This window comes from Xiphias gladius, chromosome 9 (genome assembly GCF_016859285.1).
Source record: "Xiphias gladius isolate SHS-SW01 ecotype Sanya breed wild chromosome 9, ASM1685928v1, whole genome shotgun sequence".
Lineage (NCBI taxonomy): Eukaryota > Metazoa > Chordata > Actinopteri > Istiophoriformes > Xiphiidae > Xiphias > Xiphias gladius.
In genome coordinates this window covers 17,781,611-17,808,687 of record NC_053408.1, presented here as the reverse complement: position 1 = coordinate 17,808,687, position 27,077 = coordinate 17,781,611, and the positions used below count along the sequence as shown (strand labels likewise).

At 41.9% G+C, this 27,077-nt stretch overlaps 1 protein-coding gene across 1 annotated transcript; it reads right to left on the bottom strand.

Annotated features, from left to right (window-relative positions):
* Positions 1-27,077, bottom strand: LOC120794446 (arf-GAP with dual PH domain-containing protein 1). The gene is made up of 11 exons (XM_040135536.1): positions 26,813-27,077; positions 15,290-15,417; positions 10,492-10,583; positions 8,542-8,624; positions 5,584-5,696; positions 5,337-5,483; positions 3,187-3,270; positions 2,808-2,870; positions 1,906-1,977; positions 1,588-1,816; positions 1-1,017 (listed from the first exon to the last, which is right to left on the bottom strand). Exons 1-11 carry the CDS (start codon positions 26,901-26,903, stop codon positions 989-991), a joined length of 1,131 nt encoding a protein of 376 aa, XP_039991470.1. The 5' UTR covers positions 26,904-27,077; the 3' UTR covers positions 1-988.

Here is a 27,077-nt window from a genome sequence, read left to right as displayed (position 1 = left end):
TTTCAGACTCGTCTGTATTGATGTTAAGATTTTTATAATGAAACAAACTATCACTGTGATTTAAGGATCAACACAACAATGTGTCTTTCAAACAAGATGCAAAAAGTAAATCAAACAGTTGTAGAAGTGTTATATAAATTACAATCCTGTCACATTACAATCCTTTAAAGCAGCAATAACTGTCTACAATGACTCAGTATGTTCAACAGTACAAATAAATACGAGAACAGCTGTCAGTTTGAGGTTTTAAAAGAACCCTGCCTGGATGCAGATCAGCCACCTCAAGCTACGTTAACAGCGACAGAGATCACTGAGAGTTTGTGTGTGTTTTTATGCATATTTGTTGTTAACAGCACTTTGTAGATTCAGGTTTAACAGGGTGTCAGTGCCAGAGGGTCAACCTCACAGCGTCCTCAACGAAAAGGTCACGATTCCACACGCACGGTAAGCCACTGTCATCAAAACTGTACATTCAATAAATTAACAATGCATTGTCTTTGTTAAGCAACCAGTGAAATGACTAGATTACATAATTACATTAGATTACAGGCAGAACGAACCATTCACATGATGAAATCCAGGGGAGAGGGGAGGTTGCTGCAGGGGGGAGGGCCCATATGGCTGAGGAGAGGGGGGGTGGTTGGCATGGTAATGTATAGCACAAGGTCGGTAGGTGCACGAGGGAGGACATCACCTACCCTTCGGCCTCAGATCACCAGCATTTCGCCTCATGAGGGGCCAAGAGTCCATTTAGAGTTTGAGTTTCCCACACACAGACAGACCGGAGTACCTCTGTCTCTTTCTCCTTTTTTTTTTTTTTCTTCATCATCTTCTCTCATCTTGGCCCATCCAAAAAAAACCGCCCACCCGTCCCCCAACACCACCCCACCTCGTCCCGCCATGGTCTGTGGTCACACGCAGGGGGTTGTCTCTGATCTTACTGAGACTGGCTTTTGGAGTTTTCTGGAGTCCTGGCTTCCCGCGGGCTTCAAGGCTTGTGTTTGAAATGGGCCTCCACTGCAGAGACAGACAAATAAAATGAGGTAATGCAGTGACGCAGGTAATAGAGTATGGTTTCGACCAATAGGCTCCGTTTGAGAGGCAATATTTTTTAGGACTCAACATCACCTTAAATTCAACACACATTCCCTGTTTCTCTCCATAACCTGCCACTTATGGTTTCATTTTTATAATAATACTAATATTACATGTAATTTTTATTTGTAGAGCACATTTAATATAAGCAAATGCCATTTAATCTGCCTCACAAGAGATAAAATTAAATAGAGAAACATTTTTTCCTTTGAGCATGTTAGCGGCAGAAAAATCCACCGCCCAAGAAACGGTTTTGCTGTTGCACCAAAACACAAATGAACAAGTTTTCAAAAGTTATACAAAGACCGAGCTTCTTACTTTTTAATTTAATAGTCTTTAAGAAGTGTTCCATGTTTCTGTTGTATGTTTCTGTTTTTTTCTTAAGTTTTAAAAAGACAAACGTCTTGTCTTTCATTTTGATGGAGAAAAACTGATGCAGATCGCACATCGCACCTAGAATGTTCCGATTAAGGACACGTTTATTCCCTGCACCTGCATATTCCTGCGGCCTCATTGGTCGATTGATGACCCTCTGGAACGCCGCTATCCAATCCCGTTGCTCGGCCTCTGTCTCGCAGGCGAACAGGAACTTCCTGTCCGGCGTGACGATGGTGATGCCGTGGTTCCAGTGGTAGCCCTGGGTGGACGGGGGCAGGCCGGCCAAGACGGTGTAGCTGTTCTCCTTGCTGCCGATGAACACCTCACCACGGGCATAGGCGTCCTGGGGGAGGGGGGACACAAGGGTGAGCGGAAAGACCTGGGACCGCCGAGTAATGGGCTCGAACAAAGCAAAAGCTGGTCTCCTCTTACCAGAGGGTCTTTGAAATACATGAGTCTCCTGTCATCCATAGTAAACCACCTCTTCTTAAAGCCCTCCGTGTGCTTTGGCAAAGAAAAAGAGAATGGAGATTATGAGAAGAGGAAACAGCTCTGCGCAAAAAGTATAACCCATTATAACAGGGCTTCGGGATGTCTGAAGCCCTGTTATCACTATTACTGTACTGCATCGGTGGATCTCAAGCTGGGGACCCTCTAAGTTGTCACAAGTGAAATCTTGAGAGGTTGTGGCAAGGCGGGAGGGCCCTCAGACGGGTCGTGCGTTATCGTCTGATCTTCAGGGCCCGTCTCGTAAAGTAGCCCACGGGAATTCATAGCCTTACGGATGCGTTATTTTATTTTCACCTGTTTTTTTTGTGCCCGCAAGCTGCGTATCGCGAAATGAATTTGTGTTTTATCGAATGACCACACTGCGGCCAGGTAGTATTCCAACACAGACAAACAACAAGGCCAGGCCTAAGGTCAATGTGGCCCTTGGCTGGGAAACGGTTAACACAACAGAAGAAAAAAAACATAGCTCTGATCTATAAAATTATATTTTTTCCTGACTTATTTCTTTTATTTGCTCTATTTATTATGAGGTATCAGATACTTTCACCCTTTCAGCCCCCAGAAATGACTCAAACGATCTCCAGTGGAGCCGCTCCCAGCTCACCGACGTACAGTAATGTTGCACTGTGTCGCTGGCGGACAGAGCCTCATTTTCAGGGGTCGTGAGGCTAAAAGGTCGGGAGCCGCTGTACCGCGACAGACCTGCAGACAGTGCGGTCAGATTTGGGCCAACGTGACGGTGAAACAGGGGAAACGAACACTGTTAGTCCCTACTTCAGCTTAAGGGAAAGGTATGATCCGGTGAGCAGAACCCCTGCACAAACCTTCGGGCCTGTTTTCTCCATGAAGCCTTCCTTCATGAAGTTTCTGGTCAGTTTGGGCACCAACTGGAAAACAAAAGACAAAAAGAGACTCACAAAATAAAAGCATGCATGAAATGTTAAATGATAATGGGTATCATTATATATATATATATATATAGGTTATTATGCATTTGCCTGACTCAGAGATGGATGATTTTTTTTTTTTTTTTTTTTCAAATTGACATAAATGATTCCAGGTTGAACCCCGGGGGAAGTCGTCTGTCTTAAATCAACCCGTCTGACTGATTCCCTGAGGATCGGGTGTCTTCCGACAGTTCCTCCCTCGAACTACGGGCTCCGTGGCGGCGCGGCTCCTGAGTAAAAAAACGGTCATCCTCACCTCCTCGTCGCTCGCCCCAGGAAAAGCCACCTGTAGGTAGTGGAACCTGGCCGCCCTGATAGCGTTGAACCAGTCGACCATCTCCTGTTGCGGAAAATGAATGAATGAACGAACAGATAAATAAATGAGCACCCTCGGCGACAGCACGATGCCCCGCTGCAAAATCAAGCTCACGGTCTATTCACAGTAAGAATTTTGGGGCTGCGAGGGAAGAAGCTGGAGTTTTTCCATTTTATTTTTTTTTATTTTTACCCCCTCCGGTGCCAGTGAAGGTGTCTTCTCTACGGAGTAAGGTGCGGCCTCGGGCAGCCGGTGCTGCAGCCAAGTCGATAACTCCGCCACAGGACGAGAGTGACGGCAACGCCGCGCGAACCCGGTGAACTCGCGCGGCCGCAGCCTGCGGTGACGCGGGTCCGCCGGCAGAGGGGGGCAGCGCGCTCTCGGGCTCCGTCTCTGACCCTCCTTTCACTCTCCCGAATTGGCTTCAGTTTCTGTCTCTTCTTTCTCTCTCTGGCCTTTTTTTTTTTCTTTTTTTTTCCCCAAACAGGTCCCATAGTTCTCGTAGCGGTCCAACAGCTGCCTAGAAGGCACGTGATTTGTACCTTTTCTAGGAAGGTTTCTGGAAACGACTGCTGTTTGGGACTAGTGTTTATAAATGACATAAACAGTTGCTGTCTTTTAGTCACAGCAGCAGCACCTCAGTTGAAGATGCAGGAAAGAAAAACGCGAACTTTATGTTTATTAGTTAGGTTAACAATGATAAGTGACTATTTACCTGGACTGATGTGGGTCGGTTTTTTTCCCCCAGTCAATCGCATTTGAGCAGTATTTTACAGGAAATTCACAGGTAATTAATAACTGTAAAATCTACACAACTATGCAGCTATTATATCAATTCCTCATTCTTTCTTAAAAACTAAAATAAATACATTTTATCTGTTTGCTCAGAACATCTGTCTCTGTTCCCCGATCACTGGTACCAAATTCCATGGTTCCTTTCCAAGAAACCCCCTAGGACATTAAATAATTATAGGGCCCATGAAATAAAGCACCACCCATAGCATTTACAAATAATTTCCTAAAGCTTTGCGGTCGAAAATACAAATCTATAAAACCATTAAAAGCTGAGACCACGGTTTTACCGTGGATGTAGAGCTAAAACCAAAAATAAAAGATGCGTCTATCTGCATGTCAGTCAGCCAGCTCACATGACATACATCAATATGTGAATGCAGAATATGGACAGCGTTGACATTTGACATCTAGACTTTGACCTCATCACTCCCCACGAGGAAGCACCAAGGTTGGCACAGCAGCGGGGAGTGGGGCGTGTCGATGACAACTCGCCTGCTTGGGAAGCGTATACCCGGGACCCACAGGTGGATGCCGGGGTGGAGGCAATGCCGCATGAGCGGCAGCGGTGGCGGCGGCACGCGACACAGCTGACCGACTTGACCAGCTCGAAAGGCTACATTTCACTGGAGTGGACACGGCCTGAGTGCGGTTAGCTGGATTAAATTCAAGGCCATTTATGAAAACAAAGCCAAAATAATGAGGAAAAAAATTGCAAATGCAACTTATTTCACAACAGACGTACGGTGCTGATTGTATGCAGTAGAACAGTGACACATTTTCCACTGTTTTTGGTCTGTACTTCAGCACATTGGACTTGAGATCAGACAGTGCTTATGAGGTTCTGACTCTCAGCTCTTTAACCTCACGTAGCAATCGCAGCCCCTCTCTATTTAAACAGTGAAACACTTCCTACGCTAGTCACCGAATCTAAATATGGAAATCCTCAAATTAAAGCTAAAAGTCAGCAGTTTAACCTCGTAGTCTTTGTCTCAGAGCCAGAAAAACGCAAACTGTGCCACTGTCGAAATAATTTCTAGCTGCACTGTGGCTACTGGAGCCACTGATGCTGGTCGGAACTAGCCATAATTATTAAAGGACATTTCCAACTCCAAGTGTGTTTTTTTAAAGCAGACAGCATCCATATTAGTGTCCTATATTACTGTAATCTAAGACTTGATATGGGGCATATGAGAAGCATGACACTGCATTGTTGAAAACTATTAAGGAGAAAGAAGAGTTCACAGTAATTGAGTTGACAAGTGCGTTTGAGTGTAAGTATCAGTGTGATACTGTACCTTAGCATCACTGTGGTAGACGAAGATGTTCCTTGTGCTGTTGTCTTTCAGGTAGGTGATCTGCAGGCCGCAGGGGTTGCCGATCTTGGCCGGTTGGAAGGTGGCATTGAGGGTCTCAATTTTCATCACCGCCTTGGGATCCCGGGCCTGCACGGAGGCAGACATAAACAACAAATAGTAGACTCCCATATTCCTGAGCATGGTTGGCCTTTGCCACCGTAAACACAATTTCAAATCAGCTGCTTACATCCTGCTTGTTGAAGTATTTTAGCGCTCCCTCCCTCTCCGACAGGATGAACTTTCGGCTCAGGAACTGACCGTTGTCTCTTCCTCGTTTCCATAGAAACCCCTCTCTGTACCCTGGGCAGTGAGGAAGAAAAATTGTATGTGGTTGGGAAGCTGGTATCAAAAACCCGTCAGAGAAGCGAGAGATAAATGATATGAGACATTTATAACAGTAATGGCGAGCTGCCTAACTGCTTTGTGTGAGATGAAACTTCAGTTCAGCTGAAAGCAAAGATCATTTGAGATCTTGTTTGGATGAAGATGAGGAAAAGGGAGACAAGTGTGTGAGAGAGTGAGGAAACACGGCAGAGCATCCAAGAAACTAAGAGACAGGAGAGGAAAGCATTTAGCAGGAAATGCAGCATGAGACAGCAGATAGTGAGAGATTGTATTGTCTCTGTATCAATGAACATCCCTTTCTATGTTAAAATATGCTCTTCCATTTATAGCCTGTAATGTTTCCTTCTTCTTCAGCCTATTTTGGTAAAATCCCCCACCTATACTGCCTCCATCTCTCTCTTTTCTCCTCTATTTCTGTCCCACTGTGAAGTGTTTTCTCTCTGATCTGGATCTATTTCCGTGGCTTGAATGAGAGGAAGATGTATATCGGTGATCAGGTGTCACCCCAAAGAAGGGACTAATTAGCCTGATGCTAAGTGTTTTATCATGGGCGCTAATTGTCAAATAAACTGTATTTCCTGCACCGAATATGATAAGCATGGAGTGTAAAAGGGGCTAATGAAACCTGAATGATTATGTCGAGAAGTGTGAAAGAAAAGACAAAGGAAGATCTCTCTCATGTATGTAGCAGAGGAAGCTATGGACTTTGAATATATTTAAGTGGAGGCAGAAATTTTGAGATATCTCAAAACCTGGGAAAATAAACCCAGGACTACTGTATCTGTAAGGCTAATTACCACTATACATAAGGTAAAAAATATATTCTGTTTTAATTTAACCCTTTAAGCCTGACACATCAAATAACAGCCAGAAAATTCAAGTTTTTTGAAAATGTTTGTTTATTCAAAGTATTTATTGGACCTTTGACAAAATAAAAAAAAATTAAAAAATTAGAATGATTTGTATATATAATATTTTTTTGTATTATTATTGATTCATCAGGCATTTATGAGGCACTTATGGCAATTTATTGAACACAACAATGTTTATTTTATAAACAAAAACAAATATTGTTTATCGCATTGGCAACATGTGGAACAGTATAACTGACTTTTTATTTTGCCTTGCGGAAGGAAGAAAAATAAAAAGGTTGTAAAAGGTTCCTGTTAGAAAAAAAAGAACCTAACTAACTGAAATGTTCCACATGTTCCCAATGCAATAAACAATGTTTGTTTTTCTTTCTAAAATAAACCTTGTTGTGGTCAATTAATTGCCATAAATGCCTTATTTATGCTGTATTTGGCGCTTTGGTAGGTATAATGCAGATCGCATCATGAAATGATAACCAAGCTAATTTTGGGGGGAGTGAACCTAACCAGTAAAGCTGTGTGCCGTTAAACCAAAACAATGCGCTAGGTGATTCTTAACATGCTAAAAGACGCTAAAACGCTCCACGGAGCCGAGAGTCTGTGGTAATTCTCTGTGGGTGTCGATCCATTGTTAGAATGAAAATATTCACGAGTGCAGCTTTAAAGTAAAACCCTGTTTTTACGGTGCTTATTAACACAGTGTGAGCTTGTGCTGATGAACCTGCTGAACAGTCTTTGGTACTGGTGTGGTTACAGAACATCAAAAGCCAAAAACCTCATGTAAAGTAAGCAGAATATTCCTTTTATCATTATTTAATCTTTCACATGCCTCATCTTCATGTTCACCCACAGTCTCTTTACGGACCTGCTCTTTTTTCCATTCTCCTGACTCACTGCCACAGATTACCTCTACCTTTTCATCCTCTACGCTCATTTCACTCCAACGTTGTGTGCGTGGGTGTGTGTGTGTGTGCGTGCGTGCGTGCATGTACCTTGTGGCTGTGACTTTCTGACATGAAACATTCACCTACACTGGCATTACCTCATCGATCAATAGCCCACCTTGTCCCCACCCTCACCTCCTTCCCTCGCTCTCCTTTTCTTCCTCCTATCCTTTGCATACCAGGTCAATGTTAACATTGGCCGCTGTGGAGGCCAGGTTACTGCCAGCAGTCAGTCTCAGCCACACTTACACAGACACACACACACACACACACACACACACACACACACACACACATATACACACAAACTGTACGTAGATGTCATGCACCTCACAATGAATGATGAAGAGAGCATGAATGCACAAAAAGAGATGACAGAATGACTCATATTATTACACTCTGTCTGCATGCGTGAGCGTATGTGTGTGCATGTGTGTCCGCTGTAACAATAAACGGGTGAGGTCACTGCAAGCCAATCAGAAGACTCCATCTTCAACAAGACGTGAAATGTATACTAGAAGATACACACATTGCTGGACCCAACACACAAATACATGCTTCCACAAGCTCACATATGCAACCAACCAACCAAACACAAACACAAACACACACACACACACGATCACACACACACACACACACACCCTGTTTAACGGCAGTTCTATGTTCAGTCACTTACAATTACAGTGTCACTGCTTAAATATGCTTTTAACTGCAAACATATACATGCAACATATACACAAGCACTTATGAGAGGAAGGATGAAAATGATTTTTTTTTTTAATTCGTCGACATATGTTTCAGGGTAACTGAATTCCTGCCACTGGCCTCCACTGGGACGTTTCCCCAAGGAGTTTTCAAGGTTGATTGCTTTTTCTTTTAAGTCTGAAGTCTTAGGAGGTCGGCATCAGCTTGGACAGTGCTAGGGTTAGTGTTGGTTAGGGTCTTCACAAGTACAATAACAAAAGTGTGTCAGCATGCACGTACCTGCAGAATAAGGCTCCTGCTTCTCGATAAACTCAAACTCATTCCTTTCGTACTTGGCTCTGATCCACTGCTCTCTCAGCAGCCTGCAGACATGATGTAAAACGCACACAGTTAGCTCTCATGTCAATTATACACCCACCAACTGCCCCCATCCAGACACACACACACACACACACACACACACACACACACACACACACACACACACACACACACACACACACACACACACACACACACACACACACACACACACACACACACACACACACACACACACACACACACACACACACACACACACACACACACACATTAACCATTATTTCTCAGTAAGTTGGATGCTACACTCTGGTATTTTTGACTTCACAATATAATAACATGGAAATAATAGGCCAGCAAGCAGAACATTATCCCTGTTGTTACTTTAGGTTTACTTACCTTACCCTAATTAAACAGAATAATATAACAGCCTTTGGGTTACAACACTCAAGGATTTGTAACACACTGAAGCACAAAGACCTTAGTGTCAAGTGTGATCACTAACTTTGCTTTCCACACTTTCTACCCAAGCTGCATATAAAGGAAGCAATCTGAATTTTAGACCTTCTTCCTCTTCATTGTGTGGAGAAACAAAATGGCAACAATCAGCACATCACCATGCCAACAGTCTCTCTCATCCTGTTTCCTTCTCTACCTCTTCCAACCTTTCAGTCTCTCCTTCAGGCTCCAAACTGCTCTCATCCTTTTTCTCTCTACACATTTCTCTTTTTATTGGCCCCTCTTAGAAAGAAAACGGCTGTTCTATCTGCGCCAAGAGCTAAAAGAAAGGGATATTTCTTTGAATGACACCTTCTAGTGACACTGGATCTTAAACACTAAACCCTCTGGTTGTCAGGGGAGTAGAGTGTGTGAACACAACCAGACACTGTGGCACAGACCAAGGCGCAGAGGAAGATGCTACCCCTTCAATCGAGCTTTGTTGATCTTTCTTCTGTTTCTGTCAGCTCTAATCAAATCTTACTTGACAGATGCTGACACGAAGAGAGAGAGACGGATGGACAACTAAAGTGCCTGAATGGAAAAGGTTAGAAAAGAGGAGCAAATTCAAGAATTTTTGGAGGCAGATGGATATTCAAAAATATATGCTATTAGAAAAACTTAGACTGCACATACTGCAGCTGCCAGATAAAATGCAATTTTTTCTTTTTCTGTTGATCACTGTCAAAAAATCTGAAATAATCCACTGTAATTGAAAGATTATATCAGTAAAGCATGAAATAGTCCAATGGGGGTGTGTGAATATAATTTCACCTATCTTTTTATAGGCCTTTTATACACACAAAGAGTACGAGGAAGTGATATTTTGGGCACTCTGAAAAACCCAGTGTAAGCTACTGGTCTAGCACCAAACTGCAGACAGACACAGTTAGTGAAGAGCTGGTGAACATCGTGCAGCATTTAGCAGCTAAAGAGCCAGATCTTTCCGTCAGGAGTTGGTGGAGACCAAAAGCAGAGCTAAAACGATAGTGAATGTCAGACTTGTATTCACCAAGTGACCAGAAACATGACTCTAACTCTGCCTCTTGTCTGTTAGATGTATAATTAGGCGACTGTTAGCTAACACATTCGCAATAACGGCTTTATGAGGTGATAATATGTGGACCAATAAATTGTGAAATAATTCAATAAATTATGAAATTTCACCTTCAGTTTCTTATTTTGTGCTCGTAATGACACCACTCCAATAGGCCTTTTTCACAGCAAAAATTTTGATTTTTTTGTTAAATAAAGGTTATATTATACATTGACACACACGTTGGCATTTAAGTGATGCTTGTACAATTACAGAAGTTCAGCTAAGAACTGATTGACAAAATATGTAATAACAATACAGAAAAGTAGATCTTTGTCAAGTGAATATTGTCATGTGACATAGAATGTACTTACTTGCAGTCAGTGTGTGTTGGTCTGTAATAGAAAGCAGGAACCTTCTGCTCATATTTGGCCTTGGCTGCATTGTTTCCCATAGCAGCCATTAACTGAAGCGGAGACATGACAACACAACCTGGTCATCTAAATGCCGTTCAGTCAAATATTTACTTCAATAGAATATACAGTAGTTTCCACATCGCTGCATTTGACATAGTCAAGGGCGAATGGGAAGCAAGTTACATTTTATATAACAGTAGATTTAACCATTTGTTAACCATCCACAGTTTAGAGGTATTTTATTCTGAAAAACACTATCAGGTAAAATCTTGGAGTGTGAATTTCAGGACATGGGGACTTAACAACATTAAACATTAAAAAATAGTGTAATAACAATGGTCTACATTTCCAAACTTACAGAAAGTGTGCAATTTTATCAGTTTAGATTTTTTTCTCTTCAAAACAAGAGCAGCTAAAGTAAAATAAAAAAGACCACCAACATCTTTGTTCCTTAAGGATGTTTTACAAAACTAATTTTTGTAAAATTAAATGCCATCAGGTAACGACTGTTACAGCAGACCCACATAACAGTAGCCATGACATTTCATAGAAATAAGACCTAGAGAATAATGGCAACAAAACAACAATAGGAAGAAGAAAGTAACATTCACTTTAAATAAGATGACAAAAATTAGCTAAAGCGTAGAAAAACTGACGTATGACAGAACTTGATCAGTTGACAATGAAGCCCCTGCTCTCCTATGGGATTAATTGTGGAAATGGCTTCACTGCATTGGGACGTGTCTGCTTCCTGCCCTCGTTCCCTCCATGGTTTATATCATCCAATGATAATCCCTGAGCCCCATCCAGCTGGCTGAATCCCTCAGAACGCCTCTCTTATCCTCTGAGGGGCTCTGGAAGGGATGCAGCACTGTGGCTTTTTATTGTGAAGGTCAAATAGCATTGGAAAATGCAACCAAAATACAAACCTCTAAAGAAGTCACAGAAATTAAGATATGTGACACATCCGCTGCCAAAATGTGATGCATCTGAAACCTCAGATGTGACATTTAGAGCATGATATCGGTGTCATCAAAGCAAGAGATCACAAACTACTTTTGAGCCATTTAACATCATTTCCTCTCAGTACCCAGTTTATTTGGTGCGCCTCCCCTTTTATGCAAAGTGCTCACTGCTTCACACTGAATCACAAGCTGTTCAATAAAATAACCAGATCTCTATAATAACGTGGCAACAACAAAATGAGAACACATAAATCAGATTTTTCCCCTCTACAATGGCATCATATAAAACAAAGGCCTCATTTATCAAAACATGTATATTCCCACCTTCATGCAGTAACAATGATAAATTTCATTTGTTATACATCCATCTGCACATCATGTAAAGGCTAATTTACATACAGAAGCGTCCCTAGAATGCCAAATATGGTCAGCCAGAGCTGGTTGTGGCCTTCATGCAGAGTGACTTGCAGACAAGAAAGATAAAGATGGAACATAAAGCACAGACAAAGAGGTTAAGACCCTCGAAGCTTCGTAGCATGCATCTTATAGGCTTCTGGACATTAGTGTCATTTCATGTGTGCCCTGCATTGTTATTGCTGTTTTTGTACTTTACATTGTGCTTTGTGTTTCCACTACTTCCCCACTTTACTTGTTGCCAAAGAATTAGTTATTACGAGCCACTGGTTAGCCCAAGAGCGCCCCCTCTTCATTAACATGTCGTAGCTGAAAACACAAACTTTCTGCAGCGTTTTATCATTTAAAGTTAATGGTACCATAACCATAACAGTTCTTTGTTAGTATAGATTGATTACAACTCAACTCAACTCAACGTCATCAATAGAATCTCTGAATGCTGAGTGATGCAACAGTAGAGAAACAACACAAAATAGACGCACCTTTTAAAAATAAAAGAGTTGGGGATCATGTATCTGTTATTCATGTATTCGTTTACCTGCAATTGCAGCGAATGTATAGTCTAAGAACAAAACTGTTCATTACTGAGGTCCCTGATTTTAAGATTTTATTGGTCATTCATAGTCCACACCTTACATTTCCAAAAACATTTCAACATCACATACTAGAATATGCGAGTATGGCTATTCTGACTTTCCAACGTTCGCCTAGAGATGTGCCATCTTTTTAAAAAAAATCTCTTTCCAAGGCTATTTTTATAAATGTACCCGAAAATGTTCCTATACTATTATTTCCAATTATTTTATTGTGCTTCTGTAGCTGTCTGATAATGCCTTCTCCAGAATTTTTATATGTCATTTTTTTGTAGTGGTTTAACTTCTCCAGACTGTTCTTTCCCATTTTTCTCCTTCACCTCAAATTGAAGATAATATTATCCTATCTGTCTGTAACACTTTCTTAAGCCATATAGCCATTTTTCAGAATAAAGTGCTTATCTATTTTTTAGAAATAGTTCCAAGGACTTGACGGTGACTTTACATGGGGAATATCTGTTGAAACATAGTGGCGTTAGTCCTGTAAGTCAACAAGAAAGAAGATCCCTGTAGGACATTTGTGGTACCAGTTTGTTAAAGTCATGGCGGTATCCAACCCAGTATTAGATAGGTTCACCTATTAAGGTGAATACTATTGTAACTGTTCAACAAAAGTGGCTCTTTTGTGGAAGTTTTAGTGGAATGGGACTACAACAGTTCCAAAAGGCTCAACAATAAACTCTGGCATCTAAAATCAACCGTAAACTCTCCCAGCACTACAATTACTGAAGTGGATATTTAACACAAACTGACACACAAAACCCTCACAAAGGGTACAATCAATTCTTTTCATCCACTCATCTTATTATCTTGCTTCTGTTTAGGTTTTTATCTCCAAATACTCCAACACTCCACTGTATTATTCTTGCATTTTGCTCCCCACTCTCCTCTTAAGCCAAATCACCATCACATCCCAATTATTGTCATCCCACATCTCAGCCCTCCTGGTTTCCCGCATGACTCACATCAGCATCAACTCCCCTAAAGTCCTTTTTGTCACCTGGTGGTGGTGTTTTAGCACTGACATTATACATTCAAGGGACAACTTCACACTTTAAGCAGTCTCACCTATGACAAAGTATGCGTTGCTGTGTTTACAATTTTGCACAGAACTCATATTTCTTGCTGACGTGTTTCTGAAGGGGGCATGTTTGCAAGGCACGCCACAGCTCAGCTTCTTTTTACACCCAGTAGAAACCTGTGAACAGTCTCACTAATGGAATAATACTTGATCCCTGTGAGGAAATTCTCTCCTTCCCAAGGGAGGTCAAAGGTCAGGGTCAGGTGGAGATCAATGTTCTTTGGGCTGATAAGATTTCATTGTCTTGCACAAAGACTAAAGATGAGGCACTGTTATCACAGCCAAACCATGCATTACTAATTGAACGATATTGGCTGTTTTAAACCAGATTAAACTCTGCTCCTTTGGTTCTGTGGTAACCTATTGTCCTCGGGCTCCTAAAAACCCCTACAAGTACAGAGCAAAAAATAAACAGCAGCGACCAGTATGAGTTCTTGAGATCTGAATTTACAGTATATGTCAGCAAGCAGAACTGCCTCAGGTTTAAAAAAATCCATCACTTTGCCTATATTTCAGCAACATGGCTCCTCTACACGCATATTGTTAAGAAAATGATCTCAGTCTGGATCGTTTACATAGAAACAACAAATATAATGGTACTCCATGCTTAGTATTTTTTTGTTTGCATATTCATACAATTTACACACTAAATATATATACTTATGTTCCATATACTTGGATGTGGACACAATTAGTTTTTAGAATTCAACTACTATATGAACACAGTTTTTCATTTTCAGAGTTTAATTTTAACCTAGCAGAAATCAGATTCATGCAGATAATCAATTCAGATATTTAATTCCAAAGAGTTCAACATTTTAGGAAATACACTTATTTGTTTTTTTGCCCACAGTTAGATGAGAGGATTGATACCACTCTCATATCTATCCGTTAAATATGAAGCTACAGCCAGGACTTGGTTATCTTAGCTTAGACTAAAGAAACAGCTAGTCTGGCTCTGCCAAATGCTTTACAAAAATCCACCTACTAGCACCTCTAAAGTTCACTTATTAAAATGCTACATCTCATTTGTTTAATCCATTCTAAAACTGAATAGAAAAAAATGACAAGTTAACACGAGACTCCGGGAATAACTGTGGATAGCCAAGAAATTGTCCAGCAATAACTAGCTAGCTGTTTCCCCCTGCTTCCAGTCATGTTGCTAAACTAAGCTAACCGACTGCTGGCTGTAGCTTCATATACAGTATACCATACAGATATGAGAGTGGTATCAATCCTGTCATCTAACTTTTGGCAAATAAAACTGTTTAACATGTCTACCAAATGACAAGTTATTTCTTTAAATGGATGGTATGAGTGATTTAAGAAAAGGCGGTGCATTCGCCGACTGCCTTGAGCTCAGAATTGTCTCCTTGGTATGTACAAAATTCACAAGGGAACCAGACCCGTCGTATGAGTCATGAACAGAGAGTCTGCCCATCTTGACAGGGGGAAGAATTATCATCATTCATCTGAGTGTATTTACTGAAATCAACTAAAATGAAAATGAATATCTAAAATAACCTTGCCATTTTGAGGTTAAACAACTTGTGTTTAGAATTAGGTGGGTAACATAATACTAGTCAAATATCAAATGTCAGGAGTCCACTGAGAGAAGGGGGAAGTGATATTTACATGTTTTTGATGGATATATTTAAGTTGAGACTTTGCAGTATGCTGTATATCTGCCATTACTGCCCTACCTCCACCTCGCTGGCATCCCACGTGTCCTGGACAGACTTCACTCGGCTGATGTGCGGGATGCTCCGGTGAAGGAGTGAGCAGGCCTGGCAAACAAACACGCCCAAAGTCATCGACGCCCAGTCCGGCTCTGCAGCAGAGAGAATCGAGACAAGGAAGGAGAGCCCGTGGGGAATGAGAATAAAGAGATGATGTAGGGAGAACAAGCATAGAGGGGAAAGGACAGGAGGTGAGTGTGGGGAGAAAGAGGGAAGGAAGGAAATTAATTTGGGCAGAACGGTACAGGAGGGTGATAGAAAGAGATAGAGGAGAGATAAAAGAAGAGGTGTCAGAAAGTCCTGTCATAAAGGTGCTGCAATAAAGAGAACAGCGGCTAAAAGTTCAGGCTATAAATACTGAAAGTGCTGATGCTGGCAGTGTTAGAAGGTAATAGGAGCAAAGTAAATGAAGCAAATATTATATGGGATTCTGGTCGAGTAAAATATGATTTTGGGGACATCCTGTTTAGGTTACTGACAGGAAACAGACCACCTGAGATCTGATCAGAAGTCAGCCAAGATAGTTATTAGGTTAGTTACATCACCAGACTCCTAAGTACACTGTAATAACATCATCACACGTATGCACAGGCACACAAATGTCCTGGCATGCATGCGTGCGCACACACACACACACGCACTCGCGCGCACACACACACACACACACACACACACACACACACACACACACACACACACACACACACACACACACACACACACACACAAACAGCTATGCATCACCTCTAAACAGACCGTATGCCAATATGATCATGTGATTAAACACAAACTTTGAGTACAGCTCCAGAAAACTAAAAGGCTCCTCATCAGCCAGAGAGAATGTACAAATAAGGGAAAAATAAAGATTTTTTTTCTCTGCAACGTGACTCAGAAGCAGCATCAGTGGGTGTTGAGAAAAGGTACGTCTGAGTCATTGTATCACACACAGACTTTGATTCTGGCCGTGCATATGAAGCCATCAAAGTCAGACACGCAGTGTGTCAGAGACAGTGACAGAGAGAAAAAGAGAGAGCGACAATCAGAGGGGGAGGGAGAAACGTAGAAGGTAAGCCAGACATAAATAAATGACAAGCAGTCCTGGTCAAAATGTAAACCAGTTGTCGATTAATTGATTGATAGGCAATCAATCGTTAACAGCTTTAATGATTGATTCATTTTTTAGTTATGTATTCAAGAAAAATGTGAAATGTTTGCTTTTTCTGGACACTCAATATGATGAATTCATGTTTGTCTGTGCTTTCATTGGAAATCACATAAAAATTTAATACTGATGGATTTTTTTTCTTTTACAATTTTCTGACACTATATAGACAAAAAAATGAATCTGTTAATCAAACAAATAGTTGACAGATGCAACCTGATTCAGTAAAAAAATATACAGTATAAACGTGTTCTACTTCTTGTTCATAATGTGGTATAAATAACGCTGGAAAGTATAGGGTTGCAACTGATGATTATTCAATTAGCAGTGAATCTGTCCATTATTTATTCAAATAATGTACGTAATTTCTACACAAAAAGATACAGTTCAATACCCGTAGAGATGAAAGGTCAATCTACAGTTAGGTGGTCAACAGCTGCATAACATAAGGCCATTAAAAACAGCTGGAGGGGTTGTGGTTATTGTGTTTAAAGGCTGTGAGTAAAGTTTATTTTCATTGCCAATTAATCTGTCCGTTAAAATTTTGATTAAGCAAATAATTGCTTGGTCTGTGAAACGTCAGAAAATGTTGAAAAACTGCAATCATAACGTTCCAGTTTTGTCTGATCGACAGTCCAAAACCCAAAGATATTAAACTGACAATAATACAAAAACGAAGAGAGAGAGAAAAAAAAAAGAAAGAAACATTTGAGAAACTGGAACCAGTAAAAAGTTTGATACTCTTAGCCAAGCTAGCAGTGTGGCTCTATGGATGGCAACGTCAGTTGGACACAACAATTGGCCATTACATTGGGTACATAGATTCATGTCCCCCAGAGGATGAATCCTATTATCTTTGGTGAATCCTTAACTTTTCCTCTAACGCCATCATCAGGGCAAAATTTCATTTTATTCAATCCTTTGGTTTGGTTTATGAGCAAATACCTGCAAAACTAATGACATACTTTGCGTTTAGTGCTAATTAGCAAACGTTAGCGTCCTAACACACTAAACCAAGATCGGAAACATTATACCCGCTACCATTCTGCATGTTGGCATTGTTACTGTGAGCATGTTGGCATGCTGAAATGACCATTTAGCTAAGATGAAACTACCACTGTGCCTAAATACAGCCTCACAGCCGCTTGCATTACTGCAGCCTTGTTTCTAGATAAATACATTTGTTGCTTGCTAAATCGCGACCATGTAGTCACTTATCAAAACTGTTTAATTTTCTGCTGATTTCCTTGAGTAACTGCTTCAGCACTAATAACTACCAAATGTCGTGCTTAGTTTTTTTGTTTGTTTGTTTGTTTTATAACCATGGCATTCCTGAGAGCCTTATCTGTTCTCGATTTGTGAGGCGAATACTGATATCAACACTTGACTGACCAGTCGATATTTCTTTTTAAACACAAATATCTAATATAAACATTTTTGATAAGAATCATTTAATGTGGTTATTTAAGACTCGAGACCATATGTACCAAGCGGGACATTTAACAGTTGAGAACTAGACGTAAAGTATGCATGGCCGCTAGCGAGCAGAGAATGCCACATCCTCAATGGGCAACACTCAGAAGCCACCACACTCTCTCTTCATCTCACTCTCGCTGCAGCTGCCATTCCTCACACAGGGAGACCCTCAGCATGGTGCACCGCAGCCATTTGAATACACACATGCATGAATACACAGACACACACAATGAGAGCGTGCAATACTCAAGGGAGTCATATGAGAGCTACAGAAGAGAGAAGGGGGGGAAGAGGGCGAAAACTACTGTTCTTGCATTTTGTCCGTCCTCTTGAGGCTGGAGAAAGCACAGACGGAGACGCCACAGAGCCTGACTGGGGATCAGCGGGAGAGAGGAGATGGGTTTAGAGATAAGGAAGTGATGGAGGAGGAGAGGTAGGAGGGCTATGGTACAAGACATGGATGAGAGAGAGGGAGGAAGTGTGTGGGTTCTTTATCATGCAGAGAGATGATGTGAGCTCTAGGATCCCCAAGGGTTTTATGTGGCATCTACGATAATCTCCCTTCGATTCATCTCTTTTAACCTTTGACAGGCAGGCAATATTTTTATAAATGTCAAGTCATCCTTTAATCACTCTGGATTGTGATCAAGCACAGAGCACTCGAGATGGTGCTTTGATGTGAACAAATCATACCTCTTCCTTTCTATATCTGCTACGTCTCTTTTGTGCCAAAACACACACACACACACACACACACACACACACACACACACCCCTGCTGACACCAAAAGGCACGACCAGCCATTCGGCGGTGAGGTCATCGCTGTCTGAGTCAGGCCTTACTGAGACGCAGACAGCACTCATGGAGATTACTGTGGCCGCATGACTGACTAACCACACACACTCACGAACATGCAGATGCGCACGCACACACACACACACACACACACACACACACACACACACACACACACAACCAGGGCTTCCTCCTCTAGATGTACGTAGAAGATGTTTCTCAACAGGATTACTGTGAACATCAGACGAACAGTCGTAGCAAACAGGAGGTGGAAAACTACTGATGCCGTGTAACAGCAGTTTTTTTTTTTTTTTTCCTTTCCACAGCGCATATGCTGTTTGAGGGATGTTTGTTAAAGAGCTTAATCTTGGCTCCATCTCTTAGGAATTGTTTAGGAAAAAAGTCAAGTTTTGCAGAAGTTGCAGGGCTTGTTGGGTGGAGAGACAACAGAGCTGTTGATTCAGCCACACAAGGTTGAAGAAAGAAGTGCCTGTGGCGTTACTGCAGGGCAGATGCAGGATAAATGAATGAGGGGGCTTTTATACAATAGCAGTCCCTGTGCCTGTGCGCATTTGCAGGCACTTTTCTGCATCTGCATGAGTTCATTTGTGTGTCTGGACATACACATATCAGTCTGTCAGTGGTTGTGTCATGGTGGGGGTTAATGACTAAACAGTGGGGCCAGCTGAGGTTGTGACCCTCTCATGTCTCAGCTAAACCCCCCCAGCCAACAGCACATTTTTATTTTCGACAGCGGTAGTTTCAGTCTTAGACTTTACTGAACTTGCATGTAAAGTTGACCCTGGCTCTATAAAATGTATAAAATGCCCGTGGCTTTTATAAGAAAATCATCATGGCTTTCTTCATTTCTTACAGGCTGACTTCTCAGATGGATTTTTTTGCAAAAGTGAACATTAAATATAGTAGACACATTAGGCATTCCTCTTGAATATGTCGAATGAGTCCGTGTGGCCATGATTTGTGTTATATTGAATGAATGAATGAATGAATGAATGGTTTTCATTTCCATTTATTTACATGGCCCATCCCTCATGGAATTTCTGAGACAAATTCATCAACATAAAACAAACATTCTGATATTAATACCCACCAGGATCTAGCAGCACAATATATTGACCTCATACAAATATGAGTAGCTTTCATATAATGTCCCAGGATATACCCAATAATGGAAATTAAATAAATAACATAATACAGTATGCAAAATTAAACAAATACCCTAAACAAAACAGAATCAAAATTTACGCATCAGTTCTTTTAAGTTAAAACTGATTCAGTTCATGGATAAATAGTCCATTTAAAGTATGAGGATTTTATCTATCCTTAAGTTATTGTTCCCCTCTCATTTCATACAAGATTGTGACATTCTTAAGTGGAGCACTGCATTATACCTGATTGATTACGTGATTGACGCATCAGCTGTGTCATTCATGCTTCACTGTCACTGGCTCATTAATCAGTTGCTTGGCCACCGGCTGACTAGTAACATCCTGTGATATTCATGTACATCATAGCCGTGCTGACTCTTCTCACTGACCACTCTTGTCAAGATGTTTGTGCCAACACTATTAACGCACCTCCCTCCACAACTCCACCCTCCTGTTTTTATTCTTATTTAAACTAAGATTTGATGTTTATGTTTGTATTTGTTACGAAGGGATTTGTTCTCTCAGTAGAATCCTTGTTGCTGCTCAGATTCCTTTAGTGCTCCCTCAAAGGCTGGAGCCTTTTCGGGTATAACTGTATAATGCAAGTGCCTCCGAGTGAAGTAGGTTGCTTAAACAGCCTGTTTTGCAGCTGTTATGTAGGCTTGTTGTTAGAAGGTCACTGGCTGGAATCTTGGAACTGTTGGTGAAATGTGAATTGACCTCAACTTCCTTGATCCAAGTGCAGCACTTGATATCCTATGATATCTCCCCTGTTCTTCTTGAACAGTGTTCAAGAAGAACAGATGACAAATTCTCTCCTAAATGTAGATACACCAGAAATGCTTATCTAAAGAAACAAAGGTCGCTTTATTTTGACATTTCTGTACACTTTAAAAGGTTCCTCATTCCAGGCCTTCTGACTGCTAAACACCTGAGAGCACCCACCATCTGGAGCAAATCTAAGTTTCAAGAGCATATTAAAAATATCACAACATTTGCCGGTTTTCACCAATGTAGGTAACGATTAGAATGTTCATGACCATGGTGGATACTGATACTTATGTACATGTTATTGTTACTTCTTGACGTGTCTGTTTTAATGGCCTTTTTTTCTGATTTGAATACCCATTTTAAAACGTTCCAGCTCATTCAAAATACAGCTGCATGGATTCTAAGCGGCTAGCAGGTTTAACCATACAGCCTCCCAACACTGGCCTACTATCCATGTTACGGTTGATTTTAAATTGTCCTTTATTATGAGGACTTGCTCCACCATACTTATCAGAACCCTGAATTACTCCAGTGGATTTGCCTGGTGGATGACAGTAAAAGACTATCATCCAGAGTCTTTTCACAGTTGTTTTTTCCCTGGTTGAGAATATGTACAGTTAGGTAAATAAGTATTTAGACATTGACACAATTTTTGTAATTTTGCTTCAAGAGAACACTCTCAAGGAGGCAGGCGTATCCTTGTCAAAGTCTACAATCAAGAGAAGCCTAAATGAATGTAACTACAGAAGTTTTACCATAAGGTGCAAACCACAGCTAACACTCAAGAACAGAAAGGCCAGATTAGACTGTTCCAGAAAACATCTTAAAAAGCCTGACCAGTTCAGGACCAAGAATCTTTGGACAGATGAAACCAAGATGAACTTCTACCACAATGATGGGAAGAGAAGAGTATGGAGAAGGAAAAGAACTTGATCATGATCCAAAGCATACCACATCATCTGTCAAACACTGTTGAGGCAGTGTTATGGCATGGGCATGTATGGCTGCCAGTGGAACTGGGTCAGTGGTGTTTATTGATGATGTGACTGGTGATAGAAGTAGCAGCATGAATTCAGAAGTGTAGAGGGCTTTACTATCTGCTCAGATTCAGCCAAATGCTGCAAAACTGATAGGACGGTGCCTCACAGTACAGATGGGTAATGACCCAAAACATACTGCGAAAGCAACCAAAGAGCTTCTCAAGGCAAAGAAATGGAATATTCATCAATGGCCAAGTCAGTCCTCAGCCCAACTGAGCATGCTTTCCACTTACTGAAGACAAACCTGAGGGTAGAAAGATCCGCAAGCAAGCAGCAACTGAAGGTGGCTGCTTTAAAGGAATGGTAAAGCGTCTCAAGGGAGGACACTCAGCATTTGGTGATTTCCATGGGTTCCAGACTTCAGGCAGTCATTGACAGCAAATGATTTTCATCCAAGTATTATAAATAATCCTCATATGATTTGTTCAATTACTTTTGAGCCTCTAAAAATGAGGGACTATGTATAAAAAATGGCTGTGATTCCTAAATGGTTAATGTGATATTTTTGTTAAAACCCTTGGATTAAAACTGAAAGTCTAAACTTCAATCACATCTTGATGCCTTTGTTTCAAATCAATTGTGGTGGTGTACGGAGGCAAAATCGTGAAAATTGTATTATGTACCTAGCTGTATGTGCAAGGGAATAAGTACAAAGCAGGGGTTTCGTCAGGGTGATGTATTCCATCGAATTACAGGGGAATGCTCAGAGAAAGAATGCTGCCCCAAAAAGTCCTTCCTCATTCCCTTGTTTTTCATCTGTTTTCCACATTATTCCTAGCTTGCATGAATTATGGGCATGATTTCTAGTTATTCCTTTCACTTAAGCCTCAGTCTGAAAGAGTTAGCTACTTTACTGATAATGTTGCAACAGATGGTAAAGTAATGAACAATCTGAAAAGCAAACATAGAGCTACGTCAGTTCTTTTGGATTCATCTGCCATTGGTTAGCAGTTGAAACTACCAATTGCTGACAAGAATAATCCTTTTTCGATTTTGACACACTGTGGTTTAAGCCACTCATTTAGTTTGGCTTGATTGTCGGTGCAGCTGCAAACAGCGGATCTTGTTCATGAGCTTTGTAACATTTTAGCTAACATTCAGCTAACAGAGCTTGTTACTGCTATCCAAGGCCTCTTGTTCAGGTTTTCCTCTTTCTGCAGTAGAGGGCAGAGGTATGGTCACATTATCCTGCTGAAGTATTAACGGGTTGTCTTCCCACATCATTTATTTCCCAAAGTGCTCTAAGAAAAGCAAACGCACCTGCAGCATACCACAAACTCTGGTAGACAGAGGTTCGTTGACAGGAATAACCTGAAGTCGCAATGGGAAATGCAATAAGGCTGTTGTTTTCTCCAACATTCTTCAACTAAAAAACACACAAAAAAAAAAAAAAACGACCCAAAAAACATTAAAAAACTGTCAGGAAAGCTGTGAGTGAGCTACCATAATAGGCTGAACTCCATCCTATCTCATCACAGTTCCTGCTGTTTTCTGCTGGTCAACAAACACTTTCTTCACTGCTCTAGAGGACTGCTGAGGCTTCTCTCTGGAGGGAATAACTCATTTGTGTGTCCTTAGCAAAGGGCAGAGCCACAACGCTGCTGAGCTACAGAGAAACTCTGCTGTATAAACTCCAAGCTCAGCCTCTCAGCAGTCTCATCTGAGAACACCAGTGGATAGAGGATAGGGGGGAAAAAGTGTAAAGGTAAAGAAGGGCAAAGTAAGAATGACTAAGCATAAAAAAAAGAAACAAGCAGTGTTGCCACTATGTGTGTTTTTAGACCAATTTCAGCAGGGTCTCTGTCTGGTTAATGGATGTTGTATCTGTGATGGGTAGATAAAATATGGGTGTGGGAGGACAGCCAGGTCACCGCTGATTCACGGACAATAAAGGGATTTCATGTGATGTAATGCAGCATCCATATTGGAAGTTTTCAGCTTTCCACTGCTTGTATAACTATGTAAAATTGGTTCACTTCTGTACTGATTTTGACTGGGAACTAAACATTTGATCGTTGATATATCTGACTGAATTTGTGCCTAAATCATGTCATCTTGAAAACAAGCTCTGCTCAAAACGGCCTCCATCTTCAAACAGGGTCCAAAAAAAAAAAAAAAAAGCCAAACCCACAGCACAGCTGTTGTCATTAAGCTGTCTCCACTGTATGTTGATTTTTTTTTTTCAGGCGTCGTAATTATAAAATAATGATTTTATCAGCACAGCAATGTTAGTGACAACAGAAACAGAAAAATATGTGAATGAGAACAGCTACACTATGAATTCAGCTGTATTACAACACAGCAAAGGTGACCACAGCAACAGGAGGAGACTGAGCGGAGGTGTAACAGGCTGGTACTCAGCAGAGGAACCGGCTGTGTGCGTAGCTGTTTATATGTTGATTATGTCAGACATGTCACGTCAGGATCATAAAATAATGATTTGATCAGCTGGGCTGTCTGTCCCACTCCTTATCAGATGCTGGCTGTGATGCACAGTTTGGTCGTCTGAAGACTGAAAAGAGGACGAAGACGTTTTCTACTGCTCACATTTAACTGTGGACAGAGTTCTTCATTAAGACCACCTGGAAACACTAGACAGAAGTTGTTTTCACGGGAAGACAGCACTTTACAAATTATTGCAGACGCCGTTTTAGTGTTTGTTAGTAGAAACGAGGCTGCAGCAGTGGTTCCAAACCTTTTGCTAGTGAAACCTTACTAAGAAGCCAAGTGACAGATATTTAGCAATCATTTGCACATTTTTTTGGTATTCCACTAACGGGGTATAGTAGAAATAAACCCAAAAATGCCACAGCTAAAAAAAAAAAGTCTACCACCCTAGTCATCTATTTGGCTTATCTATCAGTCTACAGCGTATATCTTTAGGACAGAACTACCTGTTACATCCTACTTAACCACTCTCCTTATACCTCCTAAGTAACCTTAGCTCACGCTCACTCCAGTGCACGTTTGTCTGTTTACTTTGCGGCGTTTTGAGCTGTAATCAAACTGTGGCATTTTTCCGAAAAAGCCAGTGAGATAAGATCCCGTCCAGCATCAATAATTCACATCGTGAACATTATGAGATATGAATTATGAGCCTGGGAATTCCTGATCTGGGAGTGGGTGGGGTGATGGTTCGGTTGATGGATGGGTATCCTAACAGCTTTCATCTGTGTAGCCTGCTCCTCTGAAATTTCATGAAATGAGCCCAGTGAGTACGAATGCAAATATGGAAGAAAGCAGTTGTTGAATTCAACCAAAGCTATACCTTTTACCACCGAGCAGCATCACTAGCAGTTGTCTTTGAAGAGGCTTGCTCAAGGGAATCTCTACACTTGTTGAGGAATAAAAAACATGAGCCACTTCACCAGCTGTGATCTGAACCAGTCACCCTGCAATTACCTGCTTCTCTGACTGTTTGGCTGCTGCTGCCCTCCAGCCAGAACCGTCGTATCATATCCCAGATGTACTTTTCACAGCCGTGCAACACAGAACATCTGTCCCACCTTCGTTTCACAGAGGCTAAATTTGACTGTGTAATGATTGCATAGGTGTAAATGGTGTGCTTGCAAAACTGGCGAACAATCTCAGCATGGGAATATTGAGAGTCAGTGTTTTAACTAAGCACAGTGGATCACTGAGGATCAGTTTAGAGGAACAACATTTCAAAAAAAAAGTATCCCGGGGGTCAAATAAGGCTATGTGGGTATCGGGCTTTGTGCCACTTCTCCCCCAACAGGCTTGCAATGACAGTGCTGATTTGTAGCATTTCTAATGTTTACCACCTTCAACATCCTAAAGATTCCGGTCATAAACCAAAGTCAGGGGACCACTAATGTCGTTAGGATTCATCCTCTGGGCACCAGAATCTGTACCAATTTTCGTGCCAAGCCATCCAACAGTCGGTGAGATATTTCAGTCTGGGCCAAAGTGGTGGACCAACCAACTGACAGACTGACGCTTCCGACGCTAGAGCTGCCGCACGCGTGGCTAAAAATCAGCAGCGTGTTTACGGCAGTTTATGTGACAGCTTTTTTGGACTGGCTATCGGCTGAATTGCGTTATGTAAGTCGGTGGTGCTGAGAAGCAAAAGGCCTCCTAAAAATGTCAGATACTTGAACGCTGCTGTGGTCAACACACACCTACAGCAGCAACCACAATGAGAGACACTCGTCTGCTTATTTCCCAACAAGACAACACCCTCTGGTCAAAATGAAATCCCTCTCCAAGTGTCCACCGCTCAGACAAAGCTATCTAAATTTGCGAAAGCGCTGCTGGCTCCAGTCGCTGCTTTTGCTACAGCCAGTCCTCAAAGGAGCCGTAACCAGGGCCAAGGAACAGGCATCCTGGGCGGGCTCGGCTCCAAGCACTGGGCGTACGGCCCGTACAAGAGCCTTGGTGGCCACTGACTGGTTTATTGCCATTTCAGTGAGGAGGGGGGGGGGGGGGTTGGGTAGAGGATGGAGGGACAAAGAAAGGAATGAGGACAAATATGGTCTGTCTCTAAGGGAATAGCATAACCCAGGTGAAAGTAGTGCCCTGTAACATATGGATGTATAACACTCCAGTAAATGTAAAAACAAACATGTGAAGCAAAAAAAAACCAAAAAAACAAAAAAACACACAGCAGTAATTACTGAGCAAGCTGTATGGAGGTTGCTGACAATGTAGAACATGATGACACCAGGACACCAGCAGACACACACCGTGGACAAACAACAGTGACAGCTGTGGAGAGGGCAGGTGCCGTGTCTTTGCACACCCTCACACACGGGTTCTTTTTTTTATCTGTTTATGGCTCAGATTAAGTCCAGAGTCCAGTCTGCTTTTACGAGGCCTCATTCCACCTGCCAAAAGGGCGTTTTCAGGTAGCTGTGTCCTGCCGGGCCTTTAATGTCCTCATATCTGGACCAGACTCACTCAGACTTGCTGGGTTTGGAGGCACCGGGAGGGGGGGGGGGGTCTCGTCTTCCCACCTTGTGCACCGCAGCTTACCTGCATCAGTGCAACTGCAGCAGCGTGCGCTGGCTCCACGCCGGCCACCGGAGCCGGTGATCCTGGGTGTCTGCTTACCTGGGTTGCCGCAGTCCGCGCACGTCTCGTTGCCCGGCCGCGCCAGCACGTCTTGCAGGAGCCGGCTGCTCCCCTCCGGTTCCAGAGCCATGGTGAGTTTATCCGTCCAGCCTCACCGCGGTGGGAAAGAGCCTGCGCAAGGACATCCGCTGAACATCCACAGACAGACGGAAGGACGGACGGACGGACTGCCCGATCACCTGCAGCCTCCGAACTGGACTGGAAAATGAAGCAGACTGGGGAGACGGGACTGGATGAGACTGAA